The sequence below is a fragment of the Notechis scutatus genome, chromosome 8 (genome assembly GCF_049901735.1).
Source record: "Notechis scutatus isolate UNSWTSFEM ecotype Mainland chromosome 8, rNotScu1.2, whole genome shotgun sequence".
NCBI classification, from domain to species: domain Eukaryota; kingdom Metazoa; phylum Chordata; class Lepidosauria; order Squamata; family Elapidae; genus Notechis; species Notechis scutatus.
This window is the reverse complement of record NC_142016.1, coordinates 10,755,527-10,782,607: the sequence shown is the minus strand read 5'-3', so window position 1 is coordinate 10,782,607 and position 27,081 is coordinate 10,755,527. Positions and strand designations below refer to the sequence as shown.

At 43.4% G+C, this 27,081-nt stretch overlaps 1 protein-coding gene across 2 annotated transcripts; it reads left to right on the top strand.

The window, feature by feature from the left end:
* PAFAH2 (platelet activating factor acetylhydrolase 2) lies at positions 1-27,081 on the top strand. Of its 2 annotated transcripts, XM_026676022.2 has the most exons (10): positions 1-325; positions 12,356-12,506; positions 13,928-14,024; positions 16,073-16,141; positions 16,750-16,891; positions 17,807-17,920; positions 21,375-21,466; positions 22,298-22,468; positions 24,324-24,472; positions 26,686-27,081. In XM_026676022.2, exons 1-10 carry the CDS (start codon positions 92-94, stop codon positions 26,778-26,780), a joined length of 1,314 nt encoding a protein of 437 aa, XP_026531807.2. In that variant the 5' UTR covers positions 1-91; the 3' UTR covers positions 26,781-27,081. The 2 variants fall into 2 exon arrangements, with proteins under 2 accessions (XP_026531807.2, XP_087826759.1); XM_087970633.1 differs by lacking the exon at positions 22,298-22,468 and having other exon boundaries at positions 26,686-26,923.

Genomic DNA, 27,081 nt, shown 5'->3' with positions numbered 1-27,081 from the left:
TCGTCTTCGGAGCTTCCTCCTTTCGGTCCCTCCCGGCTCCTCCTTCCCTCCCCCGGGCCGGGCCGCAGACGGCTCCCTCCGCCGGCAGCCAATGGCCGGGGAGAGGGCGAGAGGAGGAAGCGAAACGGCGCTCGGCCCCTTTTTTCTCTTCTCCCAGCCTCGGAGAGCCGTCAGACCGCTGTCCTTTCAGGCCGCCTCGGGCTTTCCGCGGGAGGCGACGAACGAAGCTTCCAGGATGGGGGTAACGCAGTCCCTCGGCTTGCCCCACGGGAAGGGCGCCTATCCGGTCGGCTGCACCGACGTGATGGTGGGCCAGACTCCCAAGGTAGGGGCACAACGGGCGCCGCGGGACGGGAAGTGGGGAAAGCTGCCCCGGTGGAACCGACGGGGCTTGGGGATCGGGCCTCTCGTTTCAACAAGAACGTGAGAAAGAGGGCTGGCTCCGTTATCCCAGGGCTGGAAAGTCGCTCCTTGGATGCGCACCTTGCAGAAAATTGGCTTAGAAAATCTTGTGTGAACATTGACTCCTGTGTGTGTGTGTACCTTAGTTTACGTGTGGGTTTATCCATAAGCCATGGTTAACTCCTGGCTAAGCACAAGTTGTAATCTCAGGTAGACACTAAGAGGTCAAGATATTGCTACTTAAGATTAGACCAGGGGTCCCCAAACTTGGCAACTTTAAGACTTGTGGAGTTCAACTCCCATAATTCTCCAGCCAGCTGGGAGTTGAAGTAGGGATAAATGGTACCCCTTGTCTTGTATACCTGGTTGACAAGGTTCCCAGCAAAGAAGGTGAAATCAGTGTGATTCTGGTGGATGGTACCCCTAGGAGGAAAAATATATCAGTGTCAAAAGCGAATCACTGAGAAGAACAGTGGATCCCCAGGTCCACAGATTGGACATCTCCCAGATTTAGCAATTCAACATCTGCTGAGAAAGTCTACATCCAAACCTGGCAACATTAAGACTTGTGGACGTCAACTCCCAGAATTCTGTGGACGTCAACTCCCAATTCTATATGGTCCTGTGGCCAGCATGAAATCCACAGGTCTCCTGCTTGGGCAGGGCGTTGGGCTAGATGACCTACAAGGTCCCTCCCAACTCTGATTATCTATTATCTATTATCTGTTCATCTGTTTTCAGTTCTACTGCATCGAGCAAATGCACTCAATGAAATAGTGATTTAATTCATCCATGTGGCTAAACGTAAAACCAAATAAACTAATAGTGCTTGTTGAACCATCTCTTCTTCTCAAGCCACTCCCTGATGACTTATATAGATTTGGTGTGCTGTGTGAACACCACTGAAACTTGTTGAACACAGTGTTTCCCAACCATGGCAGTTTTAAGGTGTGTGGGCTTTAACTCCCAAAATTCCCCAGCCAGCATGCTGGCTGGAGAATTCTGGGAGTTGAAGTTCACCCGTTTGAAAGTTGCCAAGGCTGAGAAAACACTGCTCTAATATTTTAGGTCCAGGGATCCAGGATTCTCATAACATGTAAGAGATTTGCTCACTTTTGTCAACCTGGGCATAATTTTACACATTTCAGTTGCTACCATCATTTGCCTTTTGTTTTACAAAACTCTCAAATTTTTCTTGTGTGATGTCAACTCCGAGCTTCCTCTCTTATCTTTGAGAACAGTTGTTGGATGTTAGTATTCCTGTGTTTCAGAAATGAATATGCTGATTTGGTTTAAGTTTGCTGGTCTAAAGAAAGGGCCATGTGAAGTATTAATACCACTTTCTAATGCCTTGGCAAGGCCACTACATCCAGTTTTGGTCGCCATGATGTAAAAAAGATGTTGAGACTCTAGAAAGAGTACAGAGAAGATGATTAGGGGACTGGACGCTAAAACATATAAAGAATGGTTGCTGGAATTGGGTATGTCTAGTTTAATGAAAAGAAGGACTAGGGGGGACATGATAGCAATGTTCCACTATCTCAGGGGCTGCCAGAAAGAAGAGGGGGTCAAGTTATTCTCCAAAGCATCTGTGGGCAGGATAAGAAGCAATGGGTGGAAACTAATCAAGGAGAGAAGCAATTTAGAACTAAGGAGAAATTTCCTGACACTTAGAACAATTAATCAGTGGAACAACTTGCCTCTAGAGCAGTGGTTCCCAACCTTTTTTTCGCCCCGCACTCCTAAAGAAATTTCACTCGAACCTCGCACCCCCTGAAATTTAGACTTTAGGAACTACTGAACGCGTTAAATATATGGTAGGATTTAATCTTTTCAGCTATGTATGTGACGGCCACTAAATAATGATACTTAACTCTAAAATGAAAACAAGGTTAATCCATTGCATAATAAATAAAAATGCCAACATATAGCCAATATCCTATTATTTACCTGGACTTTTCTCACACCCCCTGGAATATTCCAGGTTGGGAACCCCTGCTCTAGAGGTTGTGAATGCTCCAACACTGAAAGTGGTGTTCCAGATATTTTGGGATTGTACTCAAGGTGCCCATTACTATTTATTAATGTTATAAATTATATTTTAATTACATTTAATTTAACTACATTTTAGAGAATAATAATTACATAATTTAATTTAATTCCTTTGAGTTTGATGAATCATGATTCTAAGTGTGAGGCTTTATTTAGAATTGAACCTGTTGAGTTTGATGGGATACAACTCTTAGAAGTGTATGTATTAGAATTAAAACCTTAACTGATAGTTAGGTCCACCAAACCAGAGACTATTTCTAAAAGATATTCTTTTAAATGCCATCCATATAATCAAAGAAATGAGAATTTTTTTTAAAAAAGCCTTGTCCACAGTCAACATGACAGAAGGGAGAAAAAGGATCACAAAGAAAGAAAGAAAATATAAGGACTTATTTTAGAGTTAATAATGTGTGACTTCTGCCTGTCCAAATGGCTGCTTTGGGTTAAAGTTGAAGAAAGAATTGCATAGTGTTGGTTCCAGACTGTGTTTGAATTCTGAATTTGCAATTATTTCAGATTACCTGTGTAGGTAAAAGGGCTGTGGACTTGTACATTTATCTTGACATTGTTTGTTTGGTTGACTCATAGTTACTAAGAAGGCCAGGTGACTTTGTTCCATGCAAAGCAAACCCTGGAGGGACAACGTGCCATGAGTGAGCCTTCTGTGAATCCTGCCCTGCCAGTGAATTCATTCTCTATCCCTTCAAGCAATAGCTCAAAGCACTTCAATGGGGATTAGCAGTTTGGCCCCTGTGGAGCACAGTGGGCTGTTGAAAGCAGCTGTAAACTCCTGTCTTGCTGGACGTGGTCTGAACTGCAATTATGTCTTTAATTGGCATGACTGGTCAATCAATTCAATTTAGTACAATCAGAGACCAGCACAAATAAAAACACTCGGTAAATTAATAATTCTAGAATAAAATAATAAATAACAGATAAAATCCAGTCTGTTGATTACACATGGTCTACTATATTAAAATTCAGGAGTGGGATTCAAATTTTTTAACAACCGGTTCTGTGGGCGTGGCTAGGTGGTCATGGCCATGTGACTGGGTGGGCATGGCTTTTTTGCAGCAGCAGCCCCCATTTTGGGGCCTTCTGAGCCTCAGGGAAGCCTCCTGGGGGAGGCATTTTTGCTCCCAGAAGGCTTCCCCTGGGGCCCAGGAAGGCAAAAAATGGAGCACGGGGGGACATATAGCTCCCCCCTGTGCTCCATTTTTGAGCCTCCTGGGCCTCAGGGGAGCCTTTGGGGGGGAATTTTTGCTTCCAGGAATGCAAAAAAATGGAGCACGGGGAGGGGTGCTGTGCCCTCCTCCATTTTTTGCCTTTCTGGGCCTCATGGAAGCTTCCAAGATGAAGCAGTAAGACAGTGAGGGGAATCCCAGGACAGCTGATCATAGGAACAGCTGATTGTCGGGAGGAGGGAAAACAAAGTACTACCTTAAGGAGTGACTGGGCAGGGAAGAGCGCAGTCAGCGATGTCAGACATGCGTGCAATGTTGCCCTGCATGATAAGGACTGACTGGGCGGGCAGTGGAGGGGCGTGCGGACAGGGGCAGGGCCCGGCCGGGGGCATGATTTGCCAGTTCTCCGAATCATAAGAACTGGTTCTATAGAGCCGGTCTGAACAGATAGAATCCCACCCCTGCTAAAACTACAATCCATAAACTGTGAGGCTCCTAATCGGTTTTATACTAAAAGGGAAAAGAATAAGCAGTTTGTCATATTTGTTGTATAAAACAGCTATGGGGGATTAGATGTGTGTTTCTGACGAATCCCCAGTGATGCTATGCAAAATCTAGCCACCTGCGCTGTAGTTATGGACTATGAACTGCAAATGGAACAAAGAATCACGATCCAGATCCTGCGCCATTGTTTCCTGCCCCCAAATGGGGTGGCTTTTTATAACCTAAGGTAAAAGTAAAGATTTCCCTTGTCCAGTCGTGTCTGACTCCAGGGGACCGGTACTGATCTCCATTTCCTAGCTGAGGGAACCAGCATTATCCGAAGATACTTCTGTGGTCCTGTGGCCAGCATAACTATATGCTGAGGCGCACGGAACACTGTTACATTCCCACCAAAGTGGTACCTATTTATCTACTTGCATTTGCATGCTTTCCAACTGCTGGATGGGCAGGAGCTGAGGCAAGAATGCGAGCTCACCCCATCGCACGGTACTTGGGTCTCAAAGTGCCAACCTTCCAGTTGACAGTCTAAACTTCTTAACCGCTAGGCCCGTAATGGCGAACCTATGGCACGTGTGCCACAAGTGGCATGCAGAGCCATTTGTGCGGGCATGCGAGCCCCAGCCAAACTTACCTGCACTGCTCATGCACGCGCCTCCCAGCTGATTTTCGGCCCGTTTGAGGCCGTTTTTGCCCTCCTGGAGGCTTGAGGGAAGCTTCTGCAGCCTCAGGAGGCCAAAAAACAGGTCTTCCGGAAATACCGGCAGTGCCTGTTTCAACCTCCAGAAGGCCTCTGGAGGTCGGGGGAAGCCGTTTTCACCTTCCCGGAGACTCGAGGGAAGCCTCTGCAGCCTCGGGAGGCCAAAAACCGGCCCTTCTGGAAATACCGGAAGTGGTGAAACGGGCCTGTTTTCAGCCTCCTGAGGCTGCAGAGGCTTCCCTCGAGCCTCTGAGAGGGTGAAAACAACCTCAAATGGTCCTAAAATCAGCTGGGAGACGCACATATGCACAGTGCAGGTAAGGAGGCAGGGTGGGGGTGTTGCGCGCGCATGCGCAGGCGGGGCAGGGTGCATTGCATTGTGGGTGCCAGCACCCCCGCGCTTTTAGCATACCACAAAAAGGTTCGCCATCACTGCGCTAGGCCAACGTGCCTCTTTTTGTAACCTAAAAACCCTCAGTTGAAAACAATTACAGACTTACAACCATTCGTTTAGTGACAGTTCAAAGTACAGCATTCCAGCAAACCTCCATTCCAATCACTAACTCCAAGACAAACATATCTCAAAAGTACCTTTATTAGAATAGCACTTGGCACATCTGTGGAATCTCGAATCTAAAAGTTTTTTCGGGCTTCCCGCAATTTCCCAAACTACAAATCCATCTCCCCTTGGCCGTCATCACATCACATGGCCCAATCACCATCCGTCCAAAAGTAAGATCCTTATTTCATCCTGCGCCACACTCAATGACCTTGAACTAACAAAAGAATTTTATTACTTAGAGCTACTCAATTGAAATCACCCCCCTCCCACTTTCTCAGGCTATGTGGCAGCGTGGAATATGGCTTCCAGAGCTGACAGTGGCACTGAAATAAGTGACTTATGACTGTTTTTCACTCTGATGACGGTTTGCAGCATCTCCACGGTCTCGTGATCAAAATTCAGACCCTTGGCAACTGACTCATATTTATGACGATTGTCCCGGGGGTCACATGATCCCCATTTGTGACCATCTGACAAGTGAAGTCAATGGGGAAGCCAAATTCATTTAACAACTGTGTAACTAACTGAACAATTGTAGTGATTCACTTAACAACTATGGCCAAAAAAAGATCTATAAAACGGGGCAAAGCTCATTGAACAACTATCTCTCTTAGCAACAGAACTGTTGGGCTCAGTTGTGACTGTAAGTCGTGGACTCTCTGTATTCAAAGAGGAAGGGCAGAGTCCTTTTGTTTTGGATCAGAGCTCTTCCCACAGTAAAACTGCTTGGCCTTTTCCTTTTTCCTAAAGTCTTAAATGCCGAAAGAGCTCACATGTTGGGTGTTTTCCTTGAGTTTTTTCCTTTGTCCCTTTTTCCTTTGCTAATTGCCATAATAAATTAAATTAGCAATCCTTGAGGTCAGGAATGGAAATTTTCTTTCAGTTCAGCAATGCACTCTGGGAGACTGAGAAAGGAGATGGTTGTAAGTGAATAATAATTAAAAACAAAGGGATGGAAACAAATGCAATCTGTATTGTAAAACATTCTAAGACCAAAATAGAAAGCAAGATAAAATAAAGAGAGTCAAGGATAACCCTTTATCTGCATCAGTGGTTGGATTCAAATTTTTTTACTATCGGTTCTGTGGACGTGTAGGGGAAGGATATTGTAAAATCTCTAGTCAGAAGTGGTATTTGCTGGTTCTCCAAACTACTCAAAATTTCTGCTACTGGTTCTCCAGAACTGGTTAGAACCTGCTGAATGCCACCTCTGAACCGCATGCTTTGGGTTTATTTTTCTCTTTTTATAGAGGAAATGATTGACTTACAATCATTCATTTAGCGACTTTACAAAGGCACTGAGAAAGGATTGTTCCTGGCACTTATGACCTTTGCACGATTTCCCCACAGCGCCACATGATCAAACTGATCCCACTGATTCCCTTAGAGTTCAAACCAGGAGCTCCAACATCAACCCCTACATTAATTTAGCACTTATTATAAGCAATGTTGATTTATCTGAGTTTGCAATCCCCCCCCCAATTTAAATGATATCATACATTTTGGAAATGGTGTGAGGTTTGTTTTTTTTTAAAAAATACTTTTATTTAAAGTTTTTGCTTGTCGGTGCATTTTAACACTGAACTGACGCAGTGTTTCCCTTTTCTTTCTTCTGCTTTTTAGTGATTGCACAATTGTACAGGATAATAGTTCTAACACTAGTAACATTCTTTGTGTGTATAATAAGTGCGTCATTTGCTTGTTCTGATTTTTATCTGTCTGTGTTTAAGAAATTGGGGGTGAGTAATGTAGCTAACATTGTGCTGTAGAGCAGGGGTTGAACTCCACAAGTCTTAAAGTTGCCAAGGTTGGAGAGCCCTGCTGTAGAGATTGCCTCGCGAAAGAAAGGGCCAATCTGTGCTGACATCTTGCTTTCTGTCTCTCTCTCCCTCCCTCCCTCCCTCCCTCTTTCTTTCTTTCTTTCTTTCTTTCTTTCTTTCTTTCTTTCTTTCTTTCTTTCTTTCTTTCTTTCTTTCTTTCTTTCTTTCTTTCACTTCACACTTACTCATTGGCTTTGTTAGAAAATAAAAATACAGGGGAAGCACCAGACACCTACAGGAATAAAGATAAGAATATGTATGAGTGAGAAGTGGTTTTGTGGAAAATAAATGGTTTATGACCTATTGTTCATTGTTCCTTTGGTCAATAAGGAAGTGCCTTTTTTTTTTTTTTTTTTGGAGAAGGCTCGCGGCATGTTCTCAAAACAGTAATGTTATTTATGTATTACATTTGTAGACCACTGACTTGCTAAGGATTCACAATGCAGTACAATAGAGTTGAAACATCCATGAATCCATCAGAATAAACAACAATAAAATATTGTCATTGTATAATAAATATTGTCATTATAAGTACAGCACTAACTTGTTGGAAACTTCATTCTATGCATCCAACAGGAGTAATAGTCTTAAAGAAGTAGAGGTGATGATTAACTAAGAAGTGCTCTCTGGAAATGTTCCATCTTGAGTATCTTCTAGGACAGCGGTCCATAATCCCCAGTCAGTGAACCGGCACCAGTCTGCGGCATTCCAGAAACCGGTCCACAGATCCGAGCAAAGCCCCATCCATGGTATACAGGCAGCACACAAAACCAGGCCCCTTCCAGTCCATGGAAAAAAACTCTCTCCACAGAACTGGTCCCTGGTGCCCAAAAAGTTGGGAACTACAGTTCTAGGACAAGGTGTCAGTTTAGGAAGCCATATTAGCACCAGAAGCTTCCACGCTACCATATTCCTATGCCTGAAAAATTGGGAGCGGGATTTCTTAGAGTGTATTGTAGTTAGACATAATAGCATTCTTCTTTACAGTTAAGGTCATGTCATCCTGCCCTTGGACAAGGAATGGTTGGAGGATGTCTCAAGCTAAAACGGATGGTGATTGGGTCAAGTGATGGACTGAGGGGTGCAGTGGGATGGATCTTTGATTTTCAATTACGGAACACTCAGATTCAGGTTTTCCCAGATGTGACAGTATGACAACTCTAATAAAATGGAACTTTGAGAAAATGTCTGTCTCGGAGTTTTGGTGGTGGAGTTTGTTTTTCTGGAACGCTAACACACAAGGCTCTCCAGACTCGACAACTTTGATTGTGGACTTCAACTTACAGAATTCCCCAGCTAGCCTCCCTCCCTTCATCCATCCTTCTTGTTCTCTGTGTGCTTAAGATTCTCATGTCTTTGAGAATGGAGAAGTACAGGCAGTCCTCAACTTACAACAGTTCGCTTAGTGACTTTTTGAAGTTACGCCACTGAAAAAGCAACTTATGACCATTTTTGACACTTATGACCGTGGCAGCATCCCCATGGTCACATGATTTACAGTTGGATGCATGACAACTGATTCATATTTATGACGGTTGCAGTGTCCCCGGGGGTCATGGGATCCTCTTTTGCGACCTTCTGACAAGCAAAGTCAATGGGGAAAGCAGATTCATTTAACAACCATGTTACTGATTTAACAACTGCAGTGATTCACTTAACAACTGTGCCAAGAAAAGTCCTAAAATGGGGCAAAACTCACTTAACAAATATCTCAGCAACAGAAATGTTGGGCTCAATTGTGGTCATAAGCTGAGGACTACCTGTATATGAACATAAATACAGAAACATGTTTACTGCCACTTTTCTACAGGGAAATACAATGAATTTCTCTGCAGCATGGATTCCATGAAAAGTAATCTTCCAAATCAAATTCACGGTAAATTCGTCACTGTGACGCTGAGAATCGAACTGATTCTGATCTGACATATTGTGGCCTCTCCTGGTCATATCATTACTCAGCCTTGATAAAGCCTTAATTGAAGTTAAACATTTTCAATTTAGATCTAGAAAATGACAGAGCCAAAATTACCACACTAGTCTGGTGCAATTGGATATGTTCTCTGGACAATTTTTAGCTTCCCAATTCTCTATAATATCTTCCATATTCCACAGGAGATATTTTATCTTGGCTCAAGTCAAATTGGCACATGACCTATTATGGAAACCACAGGTAGTCCTCAGTTAACAATGACCATAGAGATGGAATTTCAGTCGCTAATCAATGCAGTTGTGGACTGCAGCACTTAATGATGGCAATTCCAGCCTTTCCAGTTGCTGTTGTTAAATGAATCCCGCAAAATTGTTAAGTGCGATGTCACACAGTCACCATTTACAATCTCTTGCTGGATTCCCCATTGACTTCGCTTCTTGGAAGCTAGCAGCGAAGGTTTCAAATGGCAATCACATTCCCTGTGGGCGCTCTGATGTCATAATTGGGAGCGGGACACTGAGCATTCAGATTGTGATCACATAATTTTCGGGATGCTGCGATGGCCACAACTATAAGGATGGGTCATAAGTAGTACTCGTTCAGCACCATTGTAAGTTCAAATGGTTGCTGAACAAGGGTCCATTAAGCAAGGACAACCTGCATAAACAAATATATTAGTCTCCCATACAACAGTTATATGAGTATCTGCTCAGATAGAGATGAATCAGTGGACAACAAATATATAGTTTTTGTCAGGCCTCAAAACCAAGAATGACATATGGTGATTCTTCCAAGCTGAATTCTTGGTAGTTTCCACACCTATTGACAAAATCTTGCCAGACTAAGCACTTTACTATCTACAACTACCATATATTCTGGGAACAACAAGTACATCATTTTTGTCAGGCCCTAAAACCAAGAATGACATGGTGATTCTTCCAAGCTAAATTCTTTGTTGTTTTCACACGTATAGATAGAATCTTGCCAGACTAAGCACTTTACTATCTACAACTACCATATACTCTGGGAACTGTTAGGGAGGGACTCTCCTCACTCTCTTTCTTTCTCACAAAATATCTGGACTGGGTTGTCTCTTAGTTCATTTGGAATGTACTCCTCCCTCCTAGGAATCCACACTACGTTCCATCACAGCTGTTCAATGTTTGAAGAAGTCTTACACTACAGAGTGTGAACAACATTGTTCTAGGAATGGAGAGACCCAAATGCCAATCTTTGCTCAGCCATAGAAACTCCCTATAGCTTTGGGCCAGTCCCTTCCTCTCAGTCCAAGAACCTGGCGATTTAGTGGGGAAGGGGCTGGACTAGGAGTGGGAAGATCCAAGTTCTGGTTCCCCATCAACCCCAGAAGTTTCTTGGGGGGGATTTCGGCCAGTTCCTTCCTCTTCACCCAAGATGTTACCCATGAAATACGTTGTCTCTCCGATAGCTGAAGAATTCCAGGAATTGCAGTCCACATCATACTGAGGAAGGCAGGTATGAATGATATCATGGAGAAGAGTTGAATCATTGCAATTGATGAGAAACCCGTTGGCATATAAATGAGGAAGTACAGGAAGCTGGAAAAGCTTCTTTATGCTTTCCAGAAAGAGCCATCATGGGGAAAGGGTGTGTCAGTCCACTCCTTGTGTAAAGCCTGGCCTACATAATGGAAAGAATGACAACAAATATAACCATCCAATGAATGAGGCACTTATCAGCTGGAAAATTGAAAGTTCCTCAAATAAATATCCCAGAAATGTTGAGCTGGCCAAACCTTAGACCTGAGGCCAGACTTTTCTCTTTTAATGTTTGAATTTCATTTACTATTTCAAGGGTCTCTAAGCTACTCTATATCGGCCTGTTCTAGACTATGAGGGATGGTGGTCATCTCCATTTCTTAGCCAAGGGAGCCAGCAGGGTCTGAAGACATTTCCTTGGTCATTTGGACAGCATGACGATATGCCTATTCTACTTCTATGATAAGCATGTGTGATTGTCTACAATGAAAACACTGCATCTGATATAAAATGTTTTACAGGTGGCATTTGCCACCCGCAAGATTAGCAAAAAATGTTTAACAACATGTCCGCCAAATGTTGGAAATGTAATCAGATACTGGGTACCTATTATCATATGTGGCAGACATGCATAAAAGCAAGAAAATATTGGATGAAAATACATGCATGGCTGGAAAAGATGATAAAGAAGCATATAGATTTAAAGCCAGAATTTTTTTTGTTAGGTATAATACCAGAATCATAAGTATAAAGGGACTATATACAATGTTAAATTTATTGACAGCAGCAAGAATTGTATTTGCACAATATTGGAAAAATGAGAATACACAACCAGGTGAAAATATAATTTGGAAAATATTGGACTGTGCAGAGATGGATAGATTGACATTGAAAATAAAAGATAAAGGTGATATATACTTTTCAACGTGGAATAGAGCTTATCAATGGTTAGAGATAAAAGGCAGAAATTAGATGACAAAAGATTATTGTTATCTAAGTAAAATATGAATGTTGTTCATAATTATATGTATGCTAGTATGATTAATATCAATAAGCTAACATAATTATAAATATGGTTATAATTATTAACGTGTATGATCATTATTACTATCAGTATATCTGTTTTTTTCTTTTGTAAAATGAAATGCCCGGACAATGTGCTGTATTCAAAATACTTATATATAAATAAAAAACTTGACTTAAAAAAAGAAAATAAAACACTGCATCGGGCAATATTTCCTGGGCTCATCTGCAGAAATATTGGAGTGGCAGTGGGGCAGGGGAAAATGAAGGGCTAGGGCAAGGAATTCACAGAAAAGAGGCATTAAAAAGGGAATTGAGAGGCATAAGGGAGGTGATGGAGTATGTTCTGAGAGGTAGTTCTAAGGTACCAAAAGGGAGATGGTTGAAGTCTGTCAAAGATGGACTGTATAGGAAAAGAGTAGGCTCAGCTGGAAGGTGGAGTCAAAACATGTCATTGGTTTAGAATCACTGTGTTGCCACAAGAGACCCAAATCCAGCCTTCTTCCTGTGAATTCTGTTGACCCTTATCTACTAGTGTCAATTTAGTGTTGACTGTTAGTTGACTAGATTCTTATACAGTATATAGATGGCTGGTAATAAACTCTTCTGCTGTTTGAAATCAACAGTTGGGGTTCTAAACTAACTTGACCCTTCTTTGCTATAGGGCCTCTTCTTCCGCCTCTTCTACCCCTGTGTCCCTCAGAGTGAAGCTGAGGAGCCGTCCTGGATTCCCCGCTATGAATATTACTCTGGACTAGCTGACTACATGAACTTGAATAGGAAATGGTTTGCGCCACTTCTCAGTGTCACATTTGGTAAGATAACTGCTTCTTGTGAATTACTGAGTGAAAACCTGTGTGGACAGCTGTTCTTCTGCCTAATCCACTGTTTTTCAACCATGGTGGCTTTAAGATCTTTGGATCAACTCCCAAAATTCCCCAGCCAGCATGTTGAAGTCCTCAGGTCTCAAACCAGGGGTCCCCAAACTTGGCAACTTTAAGACGGTGTGGACTTCAACTCCCAGAAGTCCACATGTCTTAAAGCTGCCAAGTTTGGAGATCTCTATCTTAAAGCCACCATAGTTGAGAAACACGAGTCTAACCAAGCTTGAGATTGGGACGTTTCTTCAAACAACACAGATATGATCTATGATCTACTGTCCTGCAATGTAAAACCTTTAGCTGATTGCAAAATATCATATGAGATCATAATAAATCATGTTTATATTTTTTCATTGTTAAATGTTATCTATTGTCCCATAAATGTGGTATGATGATCTTGATATCTCCTCCAAATAATAATTCATCCACATAAAGCATATTTTTAAAAATCATCAGGCAACCAAAAGTAGGTATTTGATTTTTTTAAAAAAATGCTTTAAATAAGTGAATTGAATTAGCTAATTAGCTTAATTCCCTGCCATGTTTACTATTTAAATTTAAAGGACATCTATATATGTATATACCTAACGTTTCTCTTCTGGACATGTGTTTCAAACTAGTTTGCCAAGTAATAGGATAATATTTTTGGTTTCCAATATTACAGTTTTACAAGTCTTCATCTTTTCACTGTACAATTCAATTTGTTCATACTGAACTAGAGTCCTCCTTTCTAATTGTACTTTCCAGGCCTTGTTCAACGGAAAAAACAATGTTTTCTTAAAACATGTTTATCATCTTTAGGGAAGTGGGTTAGAAATTTCTCAATAACTGCCTGGATAAAGTCATATTTTTATAATGCAAGGGAACACACAATATCTTAGGTAATCTTTGTCGAGAGAGATGGGCAGTTAAGAAATATACAAGTAGATATATACATATACAAGTAGTCCTGGACTTACAACAGTTCATTTTGTGACAGTTCAAAGTTATGACGGCACTGAACAAACTCACATTTATGACAATTGCACTGACCCTGGGTCATGTGGTCCCCTTTTGCGACCTTCTGACAAGCAAAGTCTACAGCAGGGGTCCCCAAACTTGGCATTCTGGGAGTTGAAGTCCACAAGTCTTAAAGTTGCCAAGTTTGGAGACTTCTGGTCTATGGGGGAGCCAGATTCATTTAACAACCATTTGACTCACTTAACAACTGCAGTGATCCGCTTAACAAATGTGGCAAGAAAGGTCCCTAAAATGGTGTACGACTCACTTAACAAATTTCTCACTTAACAACATAAATTTGGTCCTAAGTCAAGGCTACCTGTATATATAAACAAATATTCTCTTCATTTTTGCAGGATCGTGTAAGATCCCTGTAAGCTGGGATGCGCCTTTCCGACCCTGTTCGCACAAGTACCCATTGATCATATTCTCCCACGGACTAGGAGCCTTTCGGTGAGTTGTATAGGTAGGGTGGAAAACCAACTCGTCCAGAAAGGCCGAGGATGAGGATGCTGGTGTTGATACACGAGTCTGAGATTCTTGAATGATAGTCATGGAAATCTAGTAGATCCTATATGCCTCTTGTCTGCTTTATAGCAGAACCCTTGATCTCCTTCTCTCTGTCTCAGTAGATATCAGCAGAATAATCAGCGGGGTCCAGATGTCTTTTTTTGCCATTTTCAAACCTCCTTTCTGATTGTGTCACTAAATTTGGGCAGCAGCAGAGGTGGTATTCAGCAGGTTTGGACCAGTTCTGGAGAACCGGTAGCGGAAATTTTAAGTAGTTCAGAGAACCGGCAAATGCCACCTTTGACTGGCCCCGCCAACCCCATCTATTCTCTGCCTCCCATTGAGTCCCAGCTGATCGGCTGGGTCTTCTTTGGTTGTCCTGCACAGGAGAATGGAACTGGAAAGCAGGTTAGTGGGGTGGGGAGGAATGGGATTTTGTAGTATCCTTCCCCAGGTGCCAGGCAGTATCCTTCCAAGCCACGCCCACCAAGCCATAGTAAAGAACTGAATCCACCACTGTAATTATCTCCGATCTAAAAAGGCTGATCCAAACTGTCTAGGAAACAAAGTTCTTTCCAGAGGATGCAGAAAATTGAACGTGCAACAGGCTGTATGCAAAGCAGGAGGACCGCTCACTATCTAAAAATCCTTGCCAAGTCTTCTCTCGGGAGGACCCACCTTCCTCGGGAGTGTTGAGTCAGATACGACACAGACACATATTTATAGACCGAGCTCATGTGATCTGCCCCGAGTGTCGCTGCCTCTCCCACGTTTTACACAGGAATGTTTCCTCAGCCCTTTCCAGGGCCAATTTCCTCCTGCACATGCCCCTCCGCTGAGCTCTGAGGTAGACTTCACTTGGCTCAGGTGATTCTCCCCTAAGCTGGTGTAGAAGGCTAGCATCCAAGAATGAAATATTCTAGGAAATATTTAAAAAGGTAGAATATTATATTTCCTTGGATGAGAAAAGGAGAAACATGTTTTAAGGACAAAGAGCAGCTCCCTGCCCTCCTCCCTTCAGGTCCAGGGTGATGGGATTAAGACCTGGCCCTCAGGACATGATAGGATTAGCCCTCTACCCATCTCACCACGTGACACCTGGGAAGATTACATCACCCGGCAGGATTCAACCAAGGTACCCCAGCATCGCCCCATGGGAGTCTGACAAGCAATCAGGATACTCTTCCTGTGCCTCAGGAAGTTCAAATCCCAACAGAGGGCATAAAACCCAGGGACTCCCAGCATCTCTTCCCTTTTCTTCGCCCAGGATCTCTAAGGCATGTGATCCTGTTCATCAGTAAACCTTCTTTGCAAGCAACTTCCATGAATCCAGTGTCTTTTCCCCCACTTGGAGCTGAACCCAGAAGGGTATTTCTTCCAAACCTGGCTCCAAGCCAGGAATGACAGAAACTCAAGTTTATTTTAGCAGAAGTGGTATTCAGCAGGTTCTGATTGATGACGTTTTTGATGTTAGGTGTCCATTTTAAGTCATGTGATATAGTAGAACCTAGAAATTTGAAGGTCTACTGTTGATACTGTGTTGTCTAGTATTGTAAGAGGTGGTGGTATGTGGGGGGGTCTGTAAAGCACTGTGAAGCAGTATATAAGTCTAAGTGCTATTAACTTGTAGTTTCATTTTGCTTAGAGGTAAAATAGTGTTTTCCAAACTTGGCAACTTCAAGGAATTCTGGGAGTTGAAGTCCACATATCTGAAAGTTGTCAAGTTTGAAAAAGCCAGTGCTAGAGAATACCTAATTAAGGAAACATCTGCAAGAAACAGCTGAAACACTGGAACTGGTTGAACAATCGTCCTCTTAAAATCCATGTGGTACTTCCATTGTGCCATCACAATCACCATGTTGATTTTTGCAGACACTACTACTCCCTTATTTTGTCTTCATCTTTGCTGATGTGCTTGTTTCAGTACCAAATAATTTAAAAGAAGCAGCATTCTTCAGTTTTAATTATCTGCTTTCTTCTTCAATTTTCAGAACCGCATACTCGGCCATCTGTATTGAGATGGCTTCTCGGGGTTTTTTGGTGATGGCTCTTGAGCACAGGTGAGACTGAATCCCTTTAGAGAAGACATTTTAAGATTAGATTCGTGTATTTATGGGGTTTTTTTTTTAATAAAAAATATGCCTTTGATGCGTCTATCCTAAAATTTCATTTCTTGATACTAGTGGCCATTATCTTCAAGAAATTGTTCGTGCAGTTTCGTAAGAAGAAGAAATATTACATATGTTCATTGCCTCGAGTTACTTTTACAGTAATAAAGGCAGAATAAAAATCAAATCAATCAATAATTGAGGAAAGGGAGAGCTGGGACCAATCAGTTATGAAGTTCAACGCCTTTAATGTCAGTAATTTAATGATTTGCCCTACCTACAGATACTAGGACTGACGCAAGTTCCAGAAACCCTTTCTTGAAGTGTTCTTTGATTTCAGAATTATAGCGCCACGAAGCTAAGATTAGATCATCCCTCCTTTCCAGGAAAGTGTTGTCACATAGAGCCCGAGGAAAACTGAGTTAGAGATTGTAATGACACACTGGAAAACTTTTGACTTCAGGCAGGAGCTTAGAAAAAGTAGAGGAACTGAAGATTTCCTTTTCTTCTTTGTTTTCCTGTCTGTTCTTGCTGATGCTCAAAATACCTGCCCTTTCCAGGGACCGGTCAGCTTCTGCTACTTATTTTTGCAAGCTGGATCCAGAAGCACCAGATCTACACGAGGCTCCGATTCATGAAGAATGGCTCACTTACCGCAGGGTACCCACAGATCAGAAGGAGTTTCCATTCCGGAACCCGCAGGTATTTCATCTTGACTATCTCAGACAGTAAACTTAAGGAACTTAAGGCCAGAGGGGGTATTCAGCAGGTTCTGACTAGTTCTGGAGAACCAGTAGTGGAAATTTTGAGTAGTTCGGAGAACCAGCAAATACCACCTCTGATTGTCCCCGCCCCCATCTATTCTCCGCCTCCCAAGTCCCAACTGACTGGCTGGGTCTTCTTTGGTTGCCCTGCACAGGAGAACGGAGCTAGAAATCAGGTTAGTGGGGTGGGGAAGGGGGAAGGGAGATTTTGCAGTACCCTTCCCCTGCCACGCCTACCACACCATGCCCACCATGCCACACCCACCAAGCCACGCCCCCAGAACCGGTAGTAAAAAAAAAATTTGAATCCCACCACTGCTTAAAGCAGTCTTGAATATCATCCATTCATCTGATCTCTCTGTCAACCCTGAAGCTGACCTGACCGGAGCCATCTTGGAGCTTCAGTGTCGCAACGCTGGACTTGAGGGACAGGGAGGGGATATTTGAGGTAGCTGGGACTTTGTAGCCAAAATAAAATACTTTCTCTTGGGAACCAAGGACATTCTCACACCAGGTCAGAGGAAGGAGGAGGGATGTCACCAGGAAACCAGACAGAGCCGTGATTGGACCATGTGACTGACTGTTTTGAGGAAGTAACAAACTTTTACTTAGGTGAAAACCGCAGGAACTTTCAGAGTCGGTTTTCCCCAGATCTGTGCCAATATGATATATCCCATAAAGCTATTCTTTGAGGAATCTACCTGCCTCAGAGTTTTGCTTGCTGTGGATCTATGACTTGGAAACCTGACACTCTCTCTGCATCCTGCTGTATTCTTGGGCTTAACCCTGTGTGTGTGTGAGAGAGAGAGGGTTGAGGAACCAAAGGGTAATTTTAAACCTTTTTTCACTGCAGCTCCATCAAAGAGCAAACGAGTGCAAACGGGCATACAGGCTGATGCAAAGCATCAACAGTGGCAAGGTCGTTGCAAACCTTCTGCGCACGGATTTTGACCTCTCTGTACTGAAGGTAAACATGCTGAGCTCTACAGGCTCCAATCCTTTAGAACACATGCACAATATTTAGATGGATTTAGGAAAGAGGTGAGAGACTCATGTGACCAGGGTGCGATGCTATTTTTGTCAGGTGGGCTCGTTGGACTTCCCATCCATCCCCCAACCCCCACTGACGCAGTGGAGATCTTCCTAATGGGAAAGAATTTTAGAAAACATCTATCAAGGTTAAGCACTATTGTATGAAGGTCTCTGGCGGAGGTCTCCAAACTTGGCAACTTTAAGACTTGTTCTGGAAGTTGAAGACCACGTCTTAAAGTTTCCAAGTTTGGAGATCCCTGGTCTATGGAGATTCTCAGTTATCCAGGTCCTGTCCCAAAGGTGCTTTTTTCAGGAGGCAACTGGACTTCCTGTTTTTTTTCTTTGAAGATGTTTTGCTTCTCATCCAAGAAGCTTCTTCAGTTCTGACTGGATGATGAGGAATGGAAGGATTTATATTCCTTGAAGACAGCTGGCCATTTGCATCCTTTTAGAGGACTGTTGAGTCTACCTGGAGGTTAATGTGTGTCCTCAGAGTCACCCTAGTAGTGCAAATGGGTGAAGCCTTTTTGGAACTGCTGAAAGGACTGTGTTGTAGACAAGAGGTAGACAATGTTGTATCCCCCCCCCTCTCTTGGGAGAGGGCTGTTCAATTTTGACATAGGTGGCCTCTTGACCCCTCTTTCAAACCAGTGGGCCTCTCTGTCCAAAATGTGGATTTTGCTGTCTTCAAAAGAGTGGCTCGTGTCTTTTATTGTATCAATGCTTTTTCTGTCTTGTATCTGAAACTTGTTTTCCTGGATATTTGAGACATTTTGCTTTTGTTTTAAAGCTGACTTGCCCACCTTTTTGGCAGAGAAGGAGCTTGCATCTTTTTATAGCCTTACCTCCCCCTTCCGGGGCAGTTCCCCCAAGTTTATACATCCAAACCGGAGGTTGCAACTGCTCCTTGTGTCTCAATCCCAAAGGAATCCTGTGATTTCAGCCAGCCACCAGGGGGCGCCAGGACCTGTTCTTCTCATAGAAAGTGAACCCATCTGTGCACATGGAAAGTATATGACAACACAACCAGAAAAGAAATGAGACGTTGAGGATGAGCATAGAAGAGGATATCTGTAGCTCAGGGTTGAACTGAGTTTGGTAGTTTGCTTGCAGGTGTTTCCTTATCCAACTAGGTAAGTGATGATGTTATCTAGTTAGAGATAGATAGATAATCAGAGTTGGAAGGGACCTTGTAGGTCATCTAGTCCAACCCCCCACCCAAGCGGGAGACCCTACACCATTTCTGACAAATGGCAGTCCAACCTCTTCTTGAAAGTCTCAAGTGATGGCGCTCCCACAACTTCCGAGGGCAACTTCTGTTCTATTGGTTGATTGTTCTCCCTGTCAGAAAGTTTCTTCTTATTTCCAGGTTAAATCTCTCCTTGTTCAGTTTCCATCCATGATTCCTTGTCTGGCCTATAGGAGCTTTAGAAAATAGCTTGACCCCTTCCTCCTCCCTGTGGCAGCCCCTCAAATATTGGAAGACTGCTATCATGTCTCCCCTGGTCCTTCTCTTTACTAGACTAGCCAAGCCCAGTTCCTGCAACTGTTCATCGTATGTTTTAGCCTCCAGTCCCCTAATCATTCTGGTTGCTCTTCTCTGCACTTTTTCTAGAGTCTCAACACCTTTTTTATAATGTGGTGACCAAAACTGGATGCAGTATTCTTACTAAGGCTTTATAGAGTGGTATTAGTACTTCCCTTGATCTTGACTGTATCCCTCTGTTAAACTTAGGATTGCATTAGCTTTTTTGGCGGCTGCTGCACACTGCTGGCTCCTATTTAGCTGGTTATCCACTAAGACTCCAAGATCCCTCTCACAGTTCCTGCTATTGAGCCTGGTTTCACCCAGTCTATAGGTGTACTTTTGGTTTTTCTTGCCTAGGTGTAGGACTTTACTTTTCTCTACATTGAATTTCATTTTGTTAGATACGGCCCAGTGTTCTAGTCTGTCAAGATCTATCTGGATCTTGAGCCTATCTTCTTGGGTGTTAGCTATTCCTGCCAGCTTAGTATTGTCTGCAAATTTGGTAAGTTCCCCTTCTATTCCCTCATCTAAGTCATTAATGAAGATATTGAAGAGTACTGGGCCTAAGACGGAACCTTGTGGCACCCCACTGCTTACTTCTCTCCATGTAGACTTAGACCCATGAAGGACTACTCGTTGAGTACGGTTTGCCAGTTATGAAACATCTGCAAGTAAACCAACAAGTTCAGAGGGCACCAAGAACTCCACAGTATTATTATTATTGTTGTTGTTGGTTGCACAGCCAGCCAGATGCTTAGATTTGGCACTTTTATCCACCTGTTGAATCCTTCCCAAGTATCTGGGATAGACAAATGTTGTTTGGTGATGTTAAAGGTATCATCTCAGAATGTAAGCTGTTCCAAGTAAAGCTGCCTTTTGCAATTGACCGATGGGGATTTTGTCAATGCCTTGGTAACTATAATTTCTAAGAGAAAGGATGAAGATTAAAAGGAATTTAGAGACAGCTTTTTGAACTTTCGCTTGGAATGTATAGACTTGTATTTATGTGCATGTAAATGTGCATAAAGACATTGTGTAAACCACCAATTATTAGTACAATATTGACAGCTGGCAGATGAGCTTCAGCCTTCACAGACCTGATGCTTTACAGAATTGTTGTAGTATAATTCTCTGGATTTTTTCCTATGGAAAATTTGAAATGGGTTGGGGATATAATGGTTCTCTCTTTTCCATAAAAATGAGAGATCCTATTATTGATAGAATCCTAGATCTCCCCTTGTTCTTGTAAATGGATGGCCATTAATTGAGGTTTTCCCTAAGTACGGTTCCCAACATTCCTCACTATAGGTCGTCCTTATTACAACTGTAATAGAGCCTAAGTCATAAGGGTCATAAAACAGGGTTTTATGTTGGTCAAATCGATTTTTTGTAAGACATTTTTTGCAGCACTCAGGCAAACACAGCAATTAAGTGAACCAATGATTCACTATGGTCATGCTTTTTGCAGAAAACAGGAAGTAAGTTCAGGTTTTTGAGAAAACGGTAGTAAGAGTCACGTAACTGTGGGATACTACAAATACCACCATGCAATTCTGTTGCTGAGCACTGAATACAGTCGCATGACTGGGGTGGGCAACTGTTGGGACATCGGATCTGGGCCTTAAGTTCCCTTTTCAGGCAGATGGTAGCTGCAAACAGTTGCTAAGCAACCTGTTGTAAGTTGAGGACTATCTGTAACGGACAGCTGGCTGGGCTTCTTGGGAGCTGCAGTTCCCAGTAGCAGAATGGCAAATTTGGTCACCATCCCTGGAGCCTTCCAGCATCGTCCAGTTTGGAGATTCTTGGGCCGTGATATTAATGAGCTGGCTTCCTAAAAGTGTTCTCACCCTACCCCTTGCAGGATAATGTGGATCTGACCAAAGCCGTTGTCATGGGTCACTCTTTTGGAGGCGCCACAGCAGTGCTAGCTCTGGTCAAAGAAGCCCAATTTAAGTGAGTATCTTCCACAATTTCTTCTTTTTAAAAGAGAATTGCAAACTCAAAAGATCACCAGGCTTGAGATTTTGGGCTTGGACAACCTTGACTACGCCGCCTACGGTTGGACTTAAGCGTAATAGACAAAGTTATCTGCTACAATGACCTACCAGTCAATGATTACTTCAGCTTCAACCGCAACAATACAAAAGCACACAACAGATACAAACTCAATGTAAACTGCTCCAAACTCGATTGCAGAAAGTACTACTTCAGCAACGGAGTGGTCAATGCCTGGAATGCCCTACCTGACTCTGTGGTTACATCTGCTAACCCCCCACTCCTTTAACCATAAACTATCCGCTATTGACCTCACCCCATTCCTAAGAGGTCTGTAAGGGGCGTGCATAAGTGTACCATCGTGCCTAACTGTCCCTGTCCTATTGTCCCCATTTATTCGTATTTATTTCCTGTATTCTTACTCATGTTTATACTTATACCTATTACCTGGTAAGCGATTGACAAATCAAATCAAATCAAATCAAATCAAATCAAATCAAAAAAATAAATGACAAACAAAGGAGCCATGGTGGCGCAGTGGTTAGAATGCAGTATTGCAGGATATCTCACTGTCAGGAGTTCAATTCTGAGTGGCTCAGGGTTGACTCAGCCTTCCGTCCTTCCGAGGTGGGTAAAATGAGGACCCAGATTGATGGGGGGAACAGGCTGACTATCTTAGAGAGGGCTGGAAAACACTGTGAAGCAGTATATAAGTCTATTGCTATGTGGGAAGCCGAGATGTTGGACTCCTGCTTCACTAGGTGCCCTGTGCTTATTTTTGTCCGGTAGATGCGCTGTTGCCCTTGATGCATGGATGTTCCCTTTGGAGAATTCTGTTTACCCAAAAGTGACCAAGCCGGTGCTGTTTATCAACACAGAGTCGTTCCAGACTGCAGAGAGCGTGGCCAAGATGAAAAAAATCAACGCCACCAGCAGTGAAAGCAAGATCATTACAATCCTGTGAGTCTGCCTGGGCTCCAACTGTGATCAACGCCTTTGTCGTAGTAGTAGAGAATACCCAATCAGAGAAGGTGTCATTCACAGATTGGAGACACACACACACACACACACACACACACACACAGCCTTTCCCTGCAGGCTTGCAGTCTAAGAAGATGTGACACAAGGAATGAGTGGGGGGGGGGAAGGGGGAGGTTAAAAATAAGGTGGTATCTGGAATGAGAAGTGGAAGGGACCATTTAGGGGAATAAAAGGGGAGAAATCAGGAAGAAAAAGATGGTAAGCAACAAAGAACAGCATGGATTAGCAAAGCCAACAGGGTCGTGTCCTTGTAAGATTGCCTCTTTTTTGATAAGTTGCATAAAATTAATTTGGGATTTGGCATAGCCCAAAACCAGAGAATCCTTTTGACTCGGGAGGTGAAATGAATGCAAACCAGCCCCTTAAAACTGAGAGCTTTCGAAAGGGAGATGTTACCAGATGGGTGTGTCTGTGTGGTTTGTGTGTGTGTGTGTGTGTGTTTCCCCCCTCCCCGTGCTAGTATTGAAGAATGACACTCTTGTAGAATGGCTTTGACGCTCATTTCAGACAGGGATGCAAAGGCAGCATCAGGTCTGCGTCTTAAAATAGCACTGGCAAAGCTTTTTTGGATGAATTTTGAAGAAGGAAGGAAGGGAAAATAAATCTCTGTCATCTTGCTAAATAGTCAGAATCCCTGGTCCAGAAATCCCTTATAGAGTTGCTTTTATCTGCAGACAATGGATGATTGTGTGAAGATGAGAAAAACAGACCGCTTTATCTTTCTCTCTTTTTTTTCCTTTAAGCTCTGCTAAATCAGACCCAGTGTTTTGTCTAATCTCTCCCGCCGTTCCCAAAGAACTCTACCACTAGCATTGGCGAAAGGGGTGTCTGTTACTGCTGAGGTGTTTTCTTTTGTTTCACAAAGCACCAGAAATGGACATAAGGCAGTTTCCCTCCATTGCTCTCCAAGGCAAATGCTTGGAAGCTAGGCTGCCTTCAAACCTGGGAGTTTCATGCTGAGAGTTGAGAAAAGTTGGACATTTCCAATCGTTAAGTCCTCTTTCAAGGCACTGGATTTCACAGTATCTTCTGAAACTCCAAATTGCCTACTGGGTGTTCTTTTATTGCATAGATCAGGGGTCCCCAAACCTGGCAACTTTAAGACTTGTAGACTTCAACTCCCAGATTTCTCCAGCCAGCATAGCCCATCCCCTCTTCATCCTAGGGCACACAGGGAGGAGTGGATAAGGGAGAAATGTGAATGGCATGGTCTACGGGGGAGGAAAGGGCCTTGATCCCCTTCATGGGCTGCAGCTATGAGGACTGTTTAAAAGGACAAACTGCGCATGGGCTAGTGCTGGAAGCAAAGCGTGAAAATATTTCTAGTTTGTCAGTTCTTACCTGAGTTCTGGCGTCCTTCCCAGTGTGTGTATTACAATGTCTGTGGATGTCTTCAAGCCCTTATCCTGCCTTGTCTCATTAATTTCTTCAGTGTGGTTTGTGTTGTTTTTTTCTATTTATAATTTATATGTATTTTGAGTTTGAACAGAAGGTCTTCCTTTTCGCAACTGTTTGTGGGGGAGTTTTTTTCTCCAGTCAATGATAATTGGACCTTTTGAAGCCAAGTTGAAGGAATTAAAGGGACTTCATCTGTTGTTGTGACTTTGTTGCTTTTGTATCCCACCCTGGGTCATCACACCTCGGATGTAGACTTTCACGGCAGATGTTGAATTGCTGAATCTGGGAGATGTCCAATCTTTGGACATGGGGATCCATTTTGGACCCTGTTCTTCTCAGTGATTCACTTTTGACACTGATACGTTTTTCCTCCTAGGGGTACCATCCACCAGAGCCACACTGATTTCACCTTCTTTGCCGGGAACCTTGTCAACCGGCTCTACAAGACAAGGGGTACCATTGATCCCTACGAAGGCCTGAATATCACCAACCAGGCTGCTCTCGCTTTCTTGCAAAAGCATCTCCGTAAGTCAATAGCGTGAAAGTTGTTTCTTCCTCTAAAGGAGACATCATCATCCTATAAAGAACAAGACACCCGTCAGATAAAAGGCAAAATCAAACTAGGTTAGTGGGCAGCATTCAGGGTGGGGTCTGAGAAGAGCCAATAACAGAATAACAGAGTTTGAAGGTACCTTGGAGGTCTTCTAGTCCAACCCCTGCACAAGCAGGAAACCCTACACCATTTCAGATAATAGCCATCCAATCTCTTCTTAAAAACTTCCAGCGTTGGAGCATTTACAACTTCTGGAGGGAAGTCATTCCATGGATTAATTGTTATAACTATCAGGAAATTCCTCCTTAGTTCCAGGTTGCTTCTCTCCTTGATTAATTTCCAGCCATTGCTTCTTGTCCTGCCTTTAGGTGCTTTGGAGAATAGCTTGACTCCCTCTTCTTTGGGGCAGCTGCTTAGATGTTGGAAGACTGCTATCATGTCTCCCCTAGTCCTTCTTTTCATTAGGGTTAGACATGCCCAATTCCTGCAACCGTTCTTCGTATGGTTTAGCCTCCAGTCCCCAAATCGTCTTTGTTGCTCTTCTCTGCCTCTTTCTAGAGCAGGTGTCCACCTGGCAACTTTAGACTTGTGACTTCACCCAGAGTTCCTCAGCCAGCAAAGCTGGCTGAGGAACTCTGGGAGTTGAAGTCCACAAGTCTTAAAGTTGCCAAGGTTGGACACCCCTGCTCTAGAGTCTCAACATCAGTGGTGGTATTCGACCGGTTCTGGCCAGTTGTGGTGAGCCAGTAGGAGCAATGAACAGTGGAGACCAAACAGATTCTCTCCACCGCTCTGCTGTTGGGCCCACCCACCCGCCCAGGCTCCTATACTCCCTTTTATCTGCTGAATTTGAAGCGCAGCTGCCACAGAAGAGTGCCACGCAGCAGCTGCTGAAGCGACCAGGACAGTGCAGGCTTGCGGGAGGCAAAGTTAGAACGCCTCTGCGCAAATGCCTCTGCGCCTGCGCAAAATGCGCATTTGGCGTGCGCCAAGTGTGTGCACGCACGCAACGCGTGTCCACAAAGCCACGCCCACCGAACCGGTGGCAACAATATTTGAATCTCACCACAGCTCAACATCTTTTTATAGCGTGCTGACCAAAACTGTATGTAGAGTAGTGTTACAAGTGTGGTCTTACTAAGGCGTTATAAAGTGGTACTAACACTTCTCAGTGGTGGTATTCAATTTTTTTTACTACCAGTTATGTGGCCGTGGCTTGGGCGTGGCGTGACTTGGGTGTGGCATGGCTTGGTGGGTGTGGCTTGGTGGACGTAGCAGGGGAAGGATATTGCAAAATCTCTATTCCCTTCCCACTCCTGAGGGAAGGTTACTGCAAAATCCCATTCCCTCCCACCCCACTAACCTGCTTTCCAGCTCTGTTCTCCTGTGCAGGGCAACAAAAGAAAACCCAGCCGATCAGCTGGGATTTGGGAGGCGGAGAATAGATGGGGGCGTGGCCAGTCAGAAGTAGGATTTGCCGGTTCTCCAAACCACTCAAAATTTCCGCTACTGGTTCTCCAGAACTGGTCAGAACCTGCTGAGTACCACCTTTGCACTTCACGTGTTCTTCATTCTATCCCTCTGTTAATGCAGCCTAGGACTGCATTGGCTTTTTTTTGCAGCTGCAGCACACTAGTGGCTCATGTTTAAGGGATTGTCCACTGGGACTTCCAAGATCCTTCTCACAGTTATTGCTGTTGAGCCAGGTACCACCATTTCACCAGTTTGCCTTCTCCTAAGTGTATCTGCTTCAGTAGTGGGATTCAAATTTTTTTGCTACCAGTTCTGTGGGCGTGGCTTGGTGGGCGTGGCAGGGGAAGGATACTGTAAAATCTCCAGTCAGAGGTGGTATTTGCCGGATCTCTGAACTACTCAAAATTTCCGCTACCAGTTCTCCAGAACTGGTCAGAACCTGCTGAATACCACCTCTGGTCTGCTTACTCTGCATGGCACAGCAACTCTTTTATGAATGGGCAAACCCTTCCATGCTATTTCTAGAAAGTACAACAAGATGCCTTTAAATTTCCAAAGAGGTCACCTGATGGGAAAGGTGCTCTTATCCCCTACTGAATTTCACAGCATAATGTACTCAAAGACTCAAAAATGGTGAGGATGACAACAGTTAGACTTTAGAGCTTCGCACCATAGCCTCTTGATGCAATAACACTTTGCTTTCTCCATCTAGAACTCAAAGAAGATTTTGACCAGTGGGATAATCTTCTGGAAGGCATAGGCAGCTCGGTGGTCCCGGATAGCCCCTTGGCAAAGTCTAGCCTCTAAGCAAGAAATATCTCTTCCCAATTGTTTTGGGGCATCTTCTGGATTTGTTTTTTTTCCCCTTCCTTTGAAGGGATGGAAAGCATCTTTGATATAAAATTGCTCTCCAGATGTTGGACATTCTGCAGAATTGCTCTTCATGATGATGGACATGTTCCTGAGATCTCCTGCTATGAAGGCTTCACTTCTTTAAGAAGCATCTGCGGCTTAGAAACAGTTGCCTTAAATGTGCCTTAAATGTGCTTCTCCTTCTACCAGGACTACAGCAAGAGCTTAAGAAAAAGATGGATCGCAGTTTCGGTTT